Raw genomic sequence first — 13,941 nt, forward strand, 5'->3', positions numbered from 1 at the left:
GTTATGAAAGGAGGTGAAATGTTGAACTTAAAATATAGTTTCCCAGACGTTATAAAAATATTTGACGACCACAACATTTCATTAAAATTTATTTGCTAAGTAAATGGCAGAAGACATAATGGTTTATACTATTACGACTAAAAACCCTGAGTCATATAATTCTATAACAACAAACTTACAAAGTCCTCAAGGACGATATTGTAAACTAACCTTAAACACAATGACGACTAAAGCCTGTTTTGCTCTTTTGACACCAGAAGACTTTATTTTGTGAATGGTAAAAAATACTCCTTTGAAGATACTTACTCAGATATACCACCAAAAGGTTTTGTTGACTTATTTAATACTTTAAGTACAGGTGTAACATGTGCTGCAACTAGAGCAGGTTTCATTATGTTTGGATGTCCGACTGAGTTTACTATAAACGATATGAGCTATAATACAAAACTTATTTCTGGTTTTTACTACCAACAGTTTCCTATAACAGGAAAAGGTGTCATACAAGGAATGTCTATTCCATTGACATTAAGCACACCAATCTTATATATTGTTTCAAACTTAGGTTCAGAGTGTTATTCGAATGTCGACAGAAACTATTATGACCAAAAGATACTTATGCGTATAAACAATACTTTCTCTGCTGGTTTGCCTATTGTTCATTCGAATGCAGAATTTTCAACCTTAGTGAACTCAAACACTTTGGCAAGTATAACGTTGACATTAGTTGACGCAAACTTTGTTCCTGTAAAACTTTTATGTCCTATGTATTTGTCAATGACGGCAGAAAGTTTCGAATTGGAAGATGCAACTGGTGAAAGTATTGTATTACAAGAACAACTTCAACAACAAATAGCTCAAGAACAACAAATGCAACAAATGGAACAACAAAGTCAAGAATAAAAAAATAATATTTTTTTTATTTTATAAAAATGTACAGAATAGATGTTTCAGATTTTTATGACTTCAAGCATTCAGAAATAATGTGTCCATTTAGAGACTATAACAAAGCAGTCGAGAATTTGAAACGTTTAGTCATTTATGTTGACTCTGCCCCAGAATGTTATGTCATGAAAGAATGGGATGTAGTCTTTAACAAACCTAAAGCGACAATAGTTTCAGAACAAGAATGTAGACAAAACTTAAGAAAATAAAAGTCGTACAGGTTGGCATGAAGATGTTAGATGCTTGGGATATCTTATTGTCAAAACTTGAAGATTTTTCAGTTCGTGGTATAAAGTTTTATACACCTTCTCCAAACTTCTCTATCTTCACTGGATATAAATACGAACAAGTAGAATGGAAAGAAAATATTATAGAAGCTTGGTTAGACCATGTCAAAGAAATTATATGCAATGGAAACGAAAAGGTTTATGAGTATATCTTATGTTGTTTGCAAATATCTTACAACATCCAAGTGCTAAGAATGAAACTGCTCTCATTATAATTGGAAAACAAGGAACAGGTAAGAACACATTCTTTACAGATATCTTATGCAAACTATTAGAAGGTTATTCGAACCCTAATATGACAACTTAGAAAACATCTGCGGTAAATTTAACTCTTCTATTGAGAATATGAAACTTATAGTTTGCAATGAACTTCAAAGTATAGATACAACAAAAGTTTTGAACTCAGATGCTTTGAAGAGTCTTATAACAGACAAAGTTGGAGTTGTTGAAAGAAAGTATAAAGACCAAAGAGTTTGTGAAAAATGTTGCAAACTTCATTATTTTCAACAATGCTGTTCCGATGAAGTTAGAAAGTTCTGACAGAAGATATGTAGTTGTCAGAACGTCAGATTCTCATATGCAAGATACAGAATATTTTGACGACTTAGCAGAAACTTTGACATCTGACTTTTACAACCACTTGTTCTCATATTTCATGACATTAGATATTTCTAAGTTCAATCCAAGACAAATTCCACATACCGAAGAGAGACAAACATTGTTAGAAGCAAACAAGAGTGTATATGAACTGTTCATAGATGAAACTGACTTTGTGTCATTAGATGAAAGGTCATTGTACGATTCGTATAAACAATATTGTCAAGAATATGGTTATATGGCAGCTTCTAAACGAACATTCTTGGCAAATGTCAAAAGTCTTTTAGATGTTCAGAATAGTGTATATACAAAGAAAATTTTTTCTGAGTAAATTTTAAAAAAATATTTTTTTATCCGATAGAAAAGATGACGAAATTCATCTCAGTAAATAAGTACATGACAGAAGTCAAAGATAAGTTAGCTCCATTCGCATATTTGAATGTTTACTTCTACAATTTTGAAAAGTCTACATTTGACAAAATTTGGAACATTGCACCAGTTAAGTTTGCTGTTGTTAGAAAAAGTGGTGCAACTTTTGAAGACTTATACATTGACGGTATGTTGACAGTCAAAGAAAATTTTGACAGAAAGTTCTCAAAACTCGAAGAAGGTAAAGCATACAAACTTTTATACCTTATGAACCAAAGAAAGCAGACGACTATGAATATTATGAGTCTAAGATAGTTGAAGTTCAAGGTAAATTGGGTAAAAAGATTTTAGAGTCTAAGCCAGTGTTTACTCCTAAAGAGGAAGAGAACATTGACATTGACCAGAAATGTTCTAAAAATAAAATTTTATTTTTACATGTCAAATTTCTTTTTCTCTGGAACTGGTTCAGGTTCTTTCTTCTCTTCTTCTACTTTCTTTTCTTTCTTTTCTCTCTTCTTCTTTTCTGGTGGAGTTATGTCAAATTTCTCAGAACCATATTTATGTAAAAGTTCTTTGTCCTTTAATAGCTCATCTATTCTGTTTTCTATTTCATCTTCAAGAACAGCGCATGTGTCTTCTTTGCATTCTAAGAACTTTTGTTGGACTTCATATTTCCAATCGGCGTCATCTCTGTCAACAAGTCTGTCATTGACAAATTTTAAGACTGCTCTTTGTAATGTTTTATGGTTCTTGTCATATTCCCAGAAACAGAACTTTAGAACAAATTCACCTTTCTTGTTTACACTATGTAAGATTTTATGGTCGACAGATGTTTTGCTGTCGAAAAGCTTGTCTCGAATATAGATAGCGAAATCGCTAGACATTTTCTAAAAGATAAAAATTTTAATTTTTCTAAAAATATGTTAGAAAAAAAGTTTGCTGACATTGACAAAAAATTTGAGAATGTTTTAAAAAACAAGAACAAGAGGAAGTTAGAAAATGCTCAGATAAAGCCTATACATGACAAGTTCTTATTTGCCCAGAATGGTATAACAGGTCTAATTGCACCACCTGGGTCGGGTAAGACTTTCACTTATCTTAAAATGGCTGCACAACAACAAGAACTAGATGAGAAGAACCCATTCTATGAGTTAGTAGTCATTTGTAGTACTTCTGGTCAATTTGACCAAACCGTCAATTCGTTCAAAGATATTATAAAGAAGTCTAAGTTAGTATGTATAAAGGATACTGAGTTGTTAGATTGGATAAAAGAAGTACCAAAGAAGAGTTTTGAAGTATAATGCTATAAATGAGTATATAAATTCTAAGTTTAAAGACCCAAATGAGGAAATGCAGAGAATATTAGAGAAGAAACACTTCAGAAACAAAACAGAAAGAGATAGAATACATTTCGAAGAAATTGCAATCTTACGATTGGAAGACTTACCCTCATAGATGTCTTCTTATCTTAGATGATTTCGCCTCTCATCCTTTGTTAAAGAACAGAGAACAAGACATGTGTCGAATTCTTAAGAAGCTCAGACACTTTAACATTTCAGTCGTAATATGTGTACAGACAGCAAAGAGTTTAAGTAAGGATGTTAAAAGAATACTTACTGACATTATACTTTTCCCGGATTGTCGAAGACGATTTCATGGAACTTATGAAAGAGTACATGGCAGGTAAGTTTGACAGACATGAACTATGGGAGAAGTACAAAGTCATACAAGACCCTCATACTTCTTTCAGAATTCATATCTACGCAAACAAAGTTCAAATTGTAAAAATTCAAGCTTGAAAAATAAATGGTTCATCTACCCTACTTGTTTGAAGTTGTCAAAATACTCTGTTATTTTTTCTTTCAGTAGCGGTAAGTCTTCTTTGAAGGTAAAAATTGTACAACCTTTCATATCATATTGTGTTTGAGGTAACGTATCTTGAACTATTTGTTTCACATCTTCATTTGGGGTCATTGAAATCGGTAAGTTTTCGCGATAGAACCAATTTCTGTCAGATTTGTAAATCTTAGCAAGGTCGTAAAAGCTTTTGTTGTTTCTTCTGACTAAATGCAACATAACCATATCTTTATCTTCTTCATTTTCCATCTCTTCAGTATAAATCATATACTTATAGTTCTTTTCCTTTCCTTTTGGTACCGAACGTGGTATTCTTTTCTGAATGCTTTTGTCTTTTGCTTCAAGCTTGTTTTCCATCTCTTCACGTTCTTGTCTATGAATTTCGTCAAGATCTGTAAATATACCAAGCATAACGAGGCGAAGCCCACATTGCAACAGCATTTACAAGAAGTCTATGTACATAATATCCTCTCAAACCGTTTGGCAATTTTTCACGATTTTCATAGAGTTTTGGCGACTGGGGTTTTTTACTTACTCGCTGTTCTTCACTGTTTTCATAGAGTTTTGGCGACTGGGGTTTTTTACTTACTCGAGTTTTTGCGACTACGAAAAAATCCGTAGTCGAATTTTCAGCTTCATTTAATAGTTCAATAGTGCTTTGGTTCCTAAACCAGTCTTGTGGTTTCTTAGTATCTGGAGCAAAACATGCTGTCAAAATACTTTGCATTTGGTACATATCGTCTTTGACTGAACGAATGAGACGGAGTTGTTTGTTAAACTGTATGTACTCGTATTCTTCATTTATAGCTTCATGGACTATAACTGTTGTTGTGTTCTCTGTTGTTGACATATCTGTCTTTACATACAAAATAAAAAAATAAATAAAAATAAAACTAACTTTATTTTCTGACTTTCACAAAAGACCAAAAATAAACGCTTTACATGTATTTTTCAGCAACTTCGTCAAATAATTTTATAGCTTTATCTATCTCATCTACTTCAAACGTTTCTTTACCTTTTATGGGAGCACCATACATTTTCTCAAACTTTTCAAGTAGTTCTGTTTCTGCAGCTCTCATATCATTAGCAAACACAACCTTGACTCTATTGACTGTACTGTTATATCTTTGAGTTATATTATATGTTCTTCCTATCTTATATCTTTTTGTGTTGAAGTCCTTCGGTTTCTGAACGATGTAAAGTAAGCCTTCACTGCAACGTTCCGTATCGAATGAACCATATGTTATGAAGTTATATCCAACAACTGGGTCTAACCATAACAAAACTATTGGTATAAGACTTTTGTCAATGAGATATGCTGTAGTTCCATAGAATCTTACCGATATCATAAGCTCAGGATTTCTTGTCAAAATTTTCTGAGTAGAAGCAATTCTAACCCAGTCCTTTGTTTTCTTTCCAGATGGAGATATAATGTCTGACAAAAAATATTTGTTGTATTTCTTTGAGTATCTTACGTTTAAATCACCTATTCTAACCACTTTGGTGTCATTGTCATCTTTCTAACTGTTTCAAACTCAATGTTTGACATATCTGTCTTTACATACAAAATAAAAAAATATTTTATAAAAAACTAACTTTATTTTTTCTATCTTAAGGAAATTCATGATTTTTGTGCTGAATTCAATAAAAATATATTTTAGGTGAAGTCCACATTGCAACAGCATTTACAAGAAGTCTATGTACATAATATCCTTTCAAACCAGGAGCCAAATTCTTGCGATTTTCATACGGAATCTCTTCTCTCGGTTTTCCGAGGGAAGCAAGCATATGCCATTTTACTCAGAATTTTGTTGCTGAATTCAATAAAAATAATGTTTAGGTGAAGAGGTGAGATTTCACCTGTTTTTTCACCTAATTTTTCACCCCAGTTATTTTATAAGCGTTTTACATGGTAAACGTTATTTTTTAAATTTTGTGAAAACTCAACGGTTTGACACAAGCCATATGCCATTTTACTCAGAATTTTGTTGCTGAATTCAATAAAAATATATTTTAGGTGAAGAGGTGAGATTTCACCTGTTTTTTCACCTAATTTTTCACCTCTTTTTTTCACAAGCGTTTTACATGAATTGTACGATGTATATTTGAAATCCTAAACAGTTTCGTAGCTTCTATTTCTTCTTTTAGTACATTGAATGTTTTAACAATGCCGAAAGTTTCTTTATACTTCTTCTTGACGTCAGATAGAAGGAAATCGTCAGCAGTTGGATAGTTTTTGTTCAGAAATGCTAACATGTCCATTTTATCTTCTACCGGCTTCTCTGCTTCTTTCTTTAAATCTGCATAGTCGTTTCTCATTCTTTCTATCTCTTTGACTGAGTAGTTATATTTTCTTATTGCTGCTTTACATTTAGAACATTGCGGGTTCATTTTTGCGTTATATTCTGAAACCTTACCTGCTAAAACAACCAAGGCGTCAATGGTTTTCTTTAAATCTGAAGCAGTTGGTTTTATCTGTTCATTCCATACCTTACCTCTTCTATCTTTATCTCTTATCTGCCATACACATTTTGCAGCTAATGAAACAAAGTTGTCGTATGTCTTAAACTCCCCAGATTTATATATGTCAGAGATGTTCTTATATACTATGTCGCAATCTTTGTCCATAACTTTATGGTTGCAATGAAAACCAAGGAATTCATAATTTACCTTTCGTATGAACTTCTTTATTTCTACTGAGTCAGTTGCTTTGACTTCTATTTCATCAAATTCAGGAATAGTTAGTTTTTGCTGCTGAATTTCAGGTAGTTTAGGCAAATGGTCGATGAGGTCCTCCATTTCATAAAGATACTGTTCATTTGTTTCATCTTTCGCACTACAGTCTAAATTACTTGTTAAAAGTTCTTGCTTTATCTTCTGGATTTCTGTTTCGAAAGTATATGAAGAAGGAATGAAGCTTTTCATTTCTACTAACATAGATGTTGGATTCATGACTAACGAGTTTGGTGCTGTTGTTTGAATTGTTGTTGTGCCGATTGTTGACATATCTGTTCTTACATACAAAATAAAAAAATAAATAAAAATAAAACTAACTTTATTTTTTCTATCTTAAGGAAATTCATGAAAATTCAAGAGGGTGAAAAAACAGGTGAAAAAAGAGGTGAAATCTCACCTCTTCACCTAAATTATATTTTTTGGTCCGGGAACAACTTTCTCTCAATTGGAGCTGTAGCATACTCTTTGCGTAAGCGGTTCAGACCTTCTTCGAAGTTTTGGTCTCTCTTGGACTGAGATTGGAATTGCTGGGGTGGAGCTTTAGGTTCCTCTGGTTTGGGAATGGACTCGGTTGGTGGTACGTCGGACATTGTTCTGAAGCAGTACAAGTATTGTTCTGAAGCAGTGCAAATATTGTTCTGAAACAGTACAAGTATTGTTCTGAAACAGTACAAGTATTGTTCTGAAACAGTACAAGTATTGTTCTGAAACAGTACAAGTATTGTTCTGAAACAGTACAAGTATTGTTCTGAAACAGAAATTTTTTCTCACAAATTGAGAGCTTTTACGGGAAATTTGTTCTGAAAAAGTTCAAGTCTTGTTCTGAAAAAGTACAAGACTAGTTCTGAAACAGAACAATGGACAACATCGAGCCATTAGATGAGGCAATTTACCTTATAGAGATAAATGAAGTTGTTAAGCAGTACTTGGGCAAGGACAAAGCCAACAAGTCCCTCGGCTTCTGGTTGTCTGGAAGAGGTGCGCTGAAAATCGAAATTGAAACCGGAATTCCAATTCAAATACCAGAAAACACTCCTGTAGACGACATAAAGGAGATGAAGAAAGAAGCTCTTCTCAAGTTCTTTGCAAAGCGCCCATGGATACAACTTCCAAACAGAGAGAGTCCAATTCCACGAATTATACAAATTCTCAGAGCACTGTTCCACTTCTCGGATCAGCCGTTCTACATAACCTCAGAAGGCAACATCCAACCAGTTCAGTAAACATCTCATTTTAACTCACTTTTTTATGTTTTTTGTGAAAGTGTCAAAAATAAATTGTTTTCATGAGTTTTCTACGATGTTAGAAAAAATGTTATTTTCTAATATCTTCACATTCAATACTTTTTCAGCACTTTTCCGTAGTTATATATGAAAGACAATTCGAGATAAAAGTCATAGTACAATGGAATAATATGTTGCACACCATTTGTTGTGAACCAAACTTGAAAGTCAGAGAAACTGTTACTAGATGGTTCGTAGAATTTAGAAGCAAAGTCATAAAAGTCCTTACCAATACATAGAAAACTATTGTTGCTTGAACTGAAACTTGCATGACACATAACATTTTGAGGGTCAAACACGTTTCTATAAACCATCAAATCTGCTGGTGGAAGTATAAATTTAAATGGACCATCTGGTGGTAATGGTTCGTTCTGGTTTAGTAACCGAAGAAAATTGTGCCCAAGAACGTTTGTCTACTTCCCAAAATAAAAACTCTGTATCTCTTGGAGGGTTAATTTCAATCTTTTGAAATGAAACGGTGGAGTTCATCTTGTCATATTCTAGTTTCAGATAGTATGTTCCATTTAGTAAAGAGTCGTATTTTTCTTGAAATTCCCAATAATATTTGTTCATTTGAGTTTGAAAGTCATTTAGAGTTTTCTCAAGACTTTCGTCTGAACGAACTGTAAAGATTCTCATTTCGTCAAATTTGTCTATTAGACCATCAGAACCTTTATACTGCCCATGAAAATATACTGCGAACATAAATGCGTTAGTTCTATTTGAAAACAAAACTCTTCTAAATCCTATTGCCTTTGCATCTGAAGGACTTTGAAGCCAACGAATTGGATAGTCAAACCTGTATGCTCGGGATGAAATTTCTTCATCTGAAATAGTCCTACCAGCATTTGTAAAGATATAGTCTAACGGTTTTGTATCTGCTACTTTTGTTCTTTGTTTTTCAACCTGAAGCATTTAATATATGTAAAAATATATTGTTTTAAAATGGTATGCCATTTCATATTTCTCATCTAACAAACAAGTTTCCCAACGGTCTTCTCCAACAAACTCAGCGTACATTTCAAATAAATTTTTACTTCATGCAATGTTTTATTTCTGTGCCGTCTTCAAGTATGCCCCAGTACTTACGCTTGGAGAGGACATGAACTTCGGAAAATACCTTATCTAGCTTAAAACAGCCCATCTTTTCACCGACCATTCCCATTTCAATGAGTTTGTTGTATCCTTCTTCGTTCGTCATGAGTGCGTCAATGTTCTCATAGTAAACCTTCACTTTGGATTTGACTTCGGAGAAGAATTTGTTGTAGTTGTCAAGGACTGCCTTTGCGAACTGAGGGTAAGACCAATGTTCGACAATAGGTTTTAATGTGGTTACTAAGCCACTTTGACCTTGAGTGAATTCGTACTTCAAAACAAAAGGAGAAAACCTTTCAACAAAGTTGTCGACCTTCTCATAATGTTTACTCTTCATCTCTTGAGGTTTCTTAATGGAATATCCCATGTCGAATTCATAAGCAATTTGAGTGTCATTGCAAGTTTGGGGTTTGAAGCTTTCCTAATATCATACAGTTGTTGTATGACTTTTCCAACTGTATAGTTCCTTCCCGGGAACTCACCATCTTCGTTTGGAATTCCAGTCGGAATATATTGGACAAACCTCATGTATGCAGCGTTAAGGTCGACATAGTATATCTTTTCATCTGAGTCGAACTTGTCGCAACCAATTGGTCCAGTTTGTGGAAATTCAAGTAAGTCTCTTATCTTCTGAGAAACTTCTCCTGTTATCTCATAAACATCGTCGAAGCAACCTGTTTCATATAAAACCTTCTGACCTAACTCAGATGCTCTCCAATACAATTTGACGTCAATTGGATGTCTCAATGGAAGTTTGTTTATAGCATCTTGAAGTTCTTGCAACCTCATTGGAAGTTCTTCTGGTTCAGGTTGGTATCCGAACATACCAACACCTTGTGGAACTGTGTACTTCTTTTGTACTAGAACTTTGTCTGGAACAACTTTTGGTCTTGCTAACAATGAAAAGTTTGTTTCGTCTTTTGGTACAAAAGTTTCTGTCAGCTTGTCATCTGGAATTGGTTCCAACAAACCTTTCTCGAAAAGAATGTTTACAGCTCTGACAATGTTGCACTTACTTTTACCAAAGAATGGGTGTGTAAGACTTTCGTTCAACATGAAGTGGTTGTGGACAATTACAATCTTCAACCATGGTAAGTCTTTGTCAACAACATAGTCGTCATGTGAAGAACCTTTAGCTGTAGGTATGTTGACTCGGATATTGACATTTGCCAACGGTGCAATTTTGCCAATTGACCTCTGAGAATGTACCTTGTCTTCACACATGACTCAAGATACTTCATCTTCTCATCTGTAACAAGACCAGAGTTCCTGAGACATGTAAGAATGCAAGGTTCGTTGACAATTGTTTCAATTGAATTGTAAATTCCATACCTTGTCAAGTCAATGTCAGACTTATTTATGAACGGGAAGTATCCAGCATGTTGTCTGACTGCTTGAGGGTTAGGTTGGTACCATTCGAACTTGACACTTGCAATTCCTTCAATTGCATTCAAAATGTCTGAGTCGGAGTCAACCATTTGTTCTCTCTTTGTAGTCTTGAAAGCGTCAAGAAGTTTTGCGGCTGTTTGTTCATTGCCATGTGCATAGTAAATGTGACCATCCAAATCCGTTATGGTCAATCTGAGATTGTGTCCTTTCTTATTTCCGTCTTGTATGGCAGCAAGTACTCCCATGAAGCCTTCTTTGTTCTTTCCTTCGTCAAAGTTTACTGTAAAGGTTCGACCAGATGTAATTTGACTTCTAACTTCACGATACTTTTCATATGCATATCTTGTTCTTTCCATGGGAGCATGTGTGTCTTCACCTTTTCCTTTTTTCCTTCTCAAAGGATGCAATTGTTCGTCATGTTTCCAGTAGAATCTGGCAAAGCCGTCGTGTCCTTCAACTTGAGGTTCACTAACATCGAAAGGCATGTCCATAAGACGAGTATATAAGAATTTCCGAAAAAGTGACACCCAAAAAGTGACACTTTCAATAGGGAGTAACACTTAAAAAGTGACAATTTAAAATTCACAATAAATAAAAATAATAAATTTTTTAGTCTATTAAATTATTCTTTTCTTTGAAATCCTCCAAAAATTCTTCGAAATGTTCTAAAATATAACCTGGAGAATTATAACAAAATTCATTAATTTCTAACATATACGTATCTAACAATTCATTTGGAATTTCAAACGATCTTAAATATGTAATTGAATTTTGTATCTTCTCATTTATTTGAGAAAGTTTTTCTTCAGCATTTTCCAATAAAAATCTTAATGGATTCAAATTGGCTTCTTGATTCTGAACAAAATTTAATACTTGGTATAAACGTGATTGAACTTCTCTTTTCAATTTTGTTTTATAATCTGTCAATCGAGGCTCGCGAATTCTAATTGAAGGAATAAAACCTGTTTGAAGTAAATTGTTTTTAATACGATAAAAGTAATTGGGTGCAACTTCTTCTAAAAGATTTTTGACAAAAACATCAATTCTTTGATTTTTAACGCAGCCAAAATCGTGATATTTTATCTTTTTAAATAAAGATTCAGAAACGTTATTCACAACGGTTAATTCATTTGGTCTGGCAGCGGCTATCCACTGTTGTTTATGAATGTCCCACTGACGTGTAAAGTATTGATTAAATTCCAATTGATCTTGAATTTTATCAATAATGTGCTCTTTATACATTTTTGCAGCATCTTCTTCTGTGCAATCACGATAATAACATAAAATGTTCATAAATTTTTCGACTTCTGATCTAATCTCTTCATCATTTATCTTTGAGAGATTCTTTTTAAGTGCGCGTATTACATGTAGCGCGCACCAAAGTTAGTATCCCTAACTTGGGTACGGCGGCACTGCGTTCCACCTTACCCAAGTTAACGGTTTGACATTTTACAAAACCAGTAACGTATATTTTACAATACAACCATAACACCAACTTAACCTTAAATATTTACAAAACCGTCTGACACATAAACGACTTCACTAACGACTTCACTAACGAATTCACTACCATCCTTACTAAATAAAAAATAACCTTATTTTTATTTTTTTTAATTTTTTATTTCATTACAAAGACATGTCTGACTACATTTACTATGACTCTTTCCCAGAACGTTTCCGTGAACTATTCAAAACTCAAGTAAAACTGAGAAACATACATTTTAACAAAGACAGACCCATTGACGATGAAAGAAACCCTGAATATATTACAATCCCATATGACGCAAAATTCATTGCATACATTCCTTATGGACGTAGAGGAACGAAAACTATTTCAACAAAGACGAAAAATTATTTCTGGAGCGATGAAGAAAATTGCCTTATCTACATAAATACATACTTAAATAAAGCTACATATTGTACAAAAGAAGGTTGGACTGGATTTGAGCTCTACATATACGACGACGATGGAAACAGACGTTGTGTATACCCATACGATAATATGTACCATTGTTTTCATCAAGCATTAAACGAATACATAGTCAGTAAGGGTCTCATTCCTGTTGAGTAGATATGTTTTATTTTTGTTCTGTCATTTATATAAAAATAAACTTAAAAATAAATGATATCACCACCCTCACGCGTATGAAAACATAGCACAAAAATAAATTTAGGTGAAGTGGTGAAATCTCACCTCTTTTTCACCCTGTTGAATTCATTGCTTTATAACTCTCTTCCTTGGTTTCTTTTTAGTTGCTTTCTTCACGTCTGTCTCCAACTTGACTGTCTTTCTTCTTCGGCCGTAATGATACCAGTTACTTCCACCAGTCAATGGGTCAAATGGTCTTTCGTAAGGGTTTCCATACATTCCATAGGGACCATACGGAAGAACTACTGGTGGAGAAGAAACATTTTCTTTAGTTCCATCGACTCTATTTAAATGCATTGTTTCACCTTTCATCTGGTCATTAAAGTCTTTTGCGTGTTTTGCAAACTCATCGTCCTTTCCTAAAGCATTTTCTGACTCAGTCGCAACCAAATTGGATGCTTTATTTATGAGCCCATTTTATTTAATCTTAACTTCTTTGCAACCCAGCCTCCAATCTTTCCCTTTATTTGCATCTAATGTCTTCGAAACCCTTCCTCCACTCATTTTATTTACTGCGTCATAAGCTCCAAGTGCTTTTGCTCCAAATGCTAATGCTTTTGTTCCCATTGCGCCTAAAGCTGCCCAAGCTACCATTTACACCATATTAAAATCATCTCTCTTCAATATTATCTCATAAAAGTTCTCGTTACTGGAGAAAGTCAATGAAACATAAGCGTTCTCACGGGCTTCGCCCTCACCGCTTTGCGGTCTATCTAACTTATTTCTTATATCATCTATACGCTTCAAAATGTCTGAACAATTGCTAACATCTTCTACAACAGTTATTTCATCATGAATGACCTTCAAGAACAAGCTCATTTAATATGCTATTAAAATCATCTCAATAATGAGTCCATCCTTTCCATCTTTAGGTAGCACAACATCTTTCATTGAAGAAGGTTCGACAAGTCTTATGTTAAACTTACTGACAAAGTTTTTATACTATAATGCTTGGCGGCGAATACATATAGTTTGAAAGACATAATATAGATTCTTCAGCAAATTCACTTATACTGGATTTTATAACAATGTTCTCACGAGACCAAATACCACCAATTGACAATCTTGTAAGCAATCCTGCGAACCTTCTACTGTAAACGTCGATGTAACATTCCACGAAGGTCATCTATTGACATCTTGAGTCACTGAATTTAAAATTTTTCTTAAAGCAATCGTCATTATCTAACCAGCAATAGCTTTGAAGTTTTCATTCGAATATACATCTGCTTCATTAAAT

The 13,941-nt window shown here is 33.8% G+C and overlaps 10 protein-coding genes and 4 pseudogenes across 14 annotated transcripts, besides 5 other annotated features; 5 read left to right on the forward strand and 9 right to left on the reverse strand.

Moving 5' to 3' along the window:
- Nucleotides 1–7,058: part of a mobile genetic element that runs on past the window's edge.
- Nucleotides 1,575–2,157, forward strand: TVAGG3_0299480 (annotated as a pseudogene). The gene has a single exon. A coding segment is annotated over exon 1 (583 nt).
- TVAGG3_0299490 lies at nucleotides 2,193–2,610 on the forward strand (annotated as a pseudogene). The gene has a single exon. A coding segment is annotated over exon 1 (418 nt).
- Nucleotides 2,627–3,079, reverse strand: TVAGG3_0299500 (uncharacterized protein; the record flags this gene model as incomplete). Its single annotated transcript, XM_051229474.1, has 1 exon — nucleotides 2,627–3,079. The coding sequence occupies one exon, from the start codon at nucleotides 3,077–3,079 to the stop codon at nucleotides 2,627–2,629; it is 453 nt and encodes a 150-aa protein (XP_051099204.1).
- On the forward strand, nucleotides 3,299–3,994 carry TVAGG3_0299510 (annotated as a pseudogene). Its single transcript has one exon. A coding segment is annotated over exon 1 (696 nt).
- Nucleotides 4,011–4,409, reverse strand: TVAGG3_0299520 (uncharacterized protein; the record flags this gene model as incomplete). Its single annotated transcript, XM_051229475.1, has 1 exon — nucleotides 4,011–4,409. The coding sequence occupies one exon, from the start codon at nucleotides 4,407–4,409 to the stop codon at nucleotides 4,011–4,013; it is 399 nt and encodes a 132-aa protein (XP_051099205.1).
- On the reverse strand, nucleotides 4,457–4,902 carry TVAGG3_0299530 (KilA, N-terminal/APSES-type HTH, DNA-binding family; the record flags this gene model as incomplete). The annotated part of the gene is made up of 1 exon (XM_051229476.1): nucleotides 4,457–4,902. A coding segment is annotated over one exon (446 nt), but the record flags the coding sequence as incomplete, so codon positions are not given.
- On the reverse strand, nucleotides 4,991–5,401 carry TVAGG3_0299540 (organellar and viral DNA polymerase type B; the record flags this gene model as incomplete). Its single annotated transcript, XM_051229477.1, has 1 exon — nucleotides 4,991–5,401. The coding sequence occupies one exon, from the start codon at nucleotides 5,399–5,401 to the stop codon at nucleotides 4,991–4,993; it is 411 nt and encodes a 136-aa protein (XP_051099207.1).
- Nucleotides 6,123–6,443, reverse strand: TVAGG3_0299550 (organellar and viral DNA polymerase type B; the record flags this gene model as incomplete). The annotated part of the gene is made up of 1 exon (XM_051229478.1): nucleotides 6,123–6,443. One exon carries the CDS (start codon nucleotides 6,441–6,443, stop codon nucleotides 6,123–6,125), a length of 321 nt encoding a protein of 106 aa, XP_051099208.1.
- Nucleotides 6,470–7,058, reverse strand: TVAGG3_0299560 (organellar and viral DNA polymerase type B; the record flags this gene model as incomplete). Its single annotated transcript, XM_001292366.1, has 1 exon — nucleotides 6,470–7,058. A coding segment is annotated over one exon (589 nt), but the record flags the coding sequence as incomplete, so codon positions are not given.
- Nucleotides 7,059–7,198: 140 nt separating this feature from the next.
- On the reverse strand, nucleotides 7,199–7,378 carry TVAGG3_0299570 (uncharacterized protein; the record flags this gene model as incomplete). Its single annotated transcript, XM_051229479.1, has 1 exon — nucleotides 7,199–7,378. One exon carries the CDS (start codon nucleotides 7,376–7,378, stop codon nucleotides 7,199–7,201), a length of 180 nt encoding a protein of 59 aa, XP_051099209.1.
- Nucleotides 7,379–7,645: 267 nt separating this feature from the next.
- TVAGG3_0299580 (uncharacterized protein) lies at nucleotides 7,646–8,011 on the forward strand (the record flags this gene model as incomplete). The annotated part of the gene is made up of 1 exon (XM_051229480.1): nucleotides 7,646–8,011. One exon carries the CDS (start codon nucleotides 7,646–7,648, stop codon nucleotides 8,009–8,011), a length of 366 nt encoding a protein of 121 aa, XP_051099210.1.
- Nucleotides 8,012–8,124: 113 nt separating this feature from the next.
- TVAGG3_0299590 lies at nucleotides 8,125–8,776 on the reverse strand (annotated as a pseudogene). The gene has a single exon. A coding segment is annotated over exon 1 (652 nt).
- A 1,626-nt stretch (nucleotides 8,777–10,402) lies between these two features.
- Nucleotides 10,403–11,046, reverse strand: TVAGG3_0299600 (uncharacterized protein; the record flags this gene model as incomplete). The annotated part of the gene is made up of 1 exon (XM_051229481.1): nucleotides 10,403–11,046. A coding segment is annotated over one exon (644 nt), but the record flags the coding sequence as incomplete, so codon positions are not given.
- Nucleotides 11,047–11,051: 5 nt separating this feature from the next.
- Nucleotides 11,052–11,081: a terminal%2Cinverted (terminal inverted repeat of MuDR-2_TvMULE3 transposon ID:TVAGG3_0299610).
- Nucleotides 11,052–11,937: a mobile genetic element.
- Nucleotides 11,937–12,191: a terminal%2Cinverted (terminal inverted repeat of Maverick-2 transposon ID:TVAGG3_0299620).
- Nucleotides 11,937–13,941: part of a mobile genetic element that runs on past the window's edge.
- TVAGG3_0299630 (uncharacterized protein) lies at nucleotides 12,192–12,626 on the forward strand (the record flags this gene model as incomplete). The annotated part of the gene is made up of 1 exon (XM_001287640.1): nucleotides 12,192–12,626. The coding sequence occupies one exon, from the start codon at nucleotides 12,192–12,194 to the stop codon at nucleotides 12,624–12,626; it is 435 nt and encodes a 144-aa protein (XP_001287641.1).

This window comes from Trichomonas vaginalis, chromosome V (assembly GCF_026262505.1).
Source record: "Trichomonas vaginalis G3 chromosome V, whole genome shotgun sequence".
Classification (NCBI taxonomy): domain Eukaryota; phylum Parabasalia; order Trichomonadida; family Trichomonadidae; genus Trichomonas; species Trichomonas vaginalis.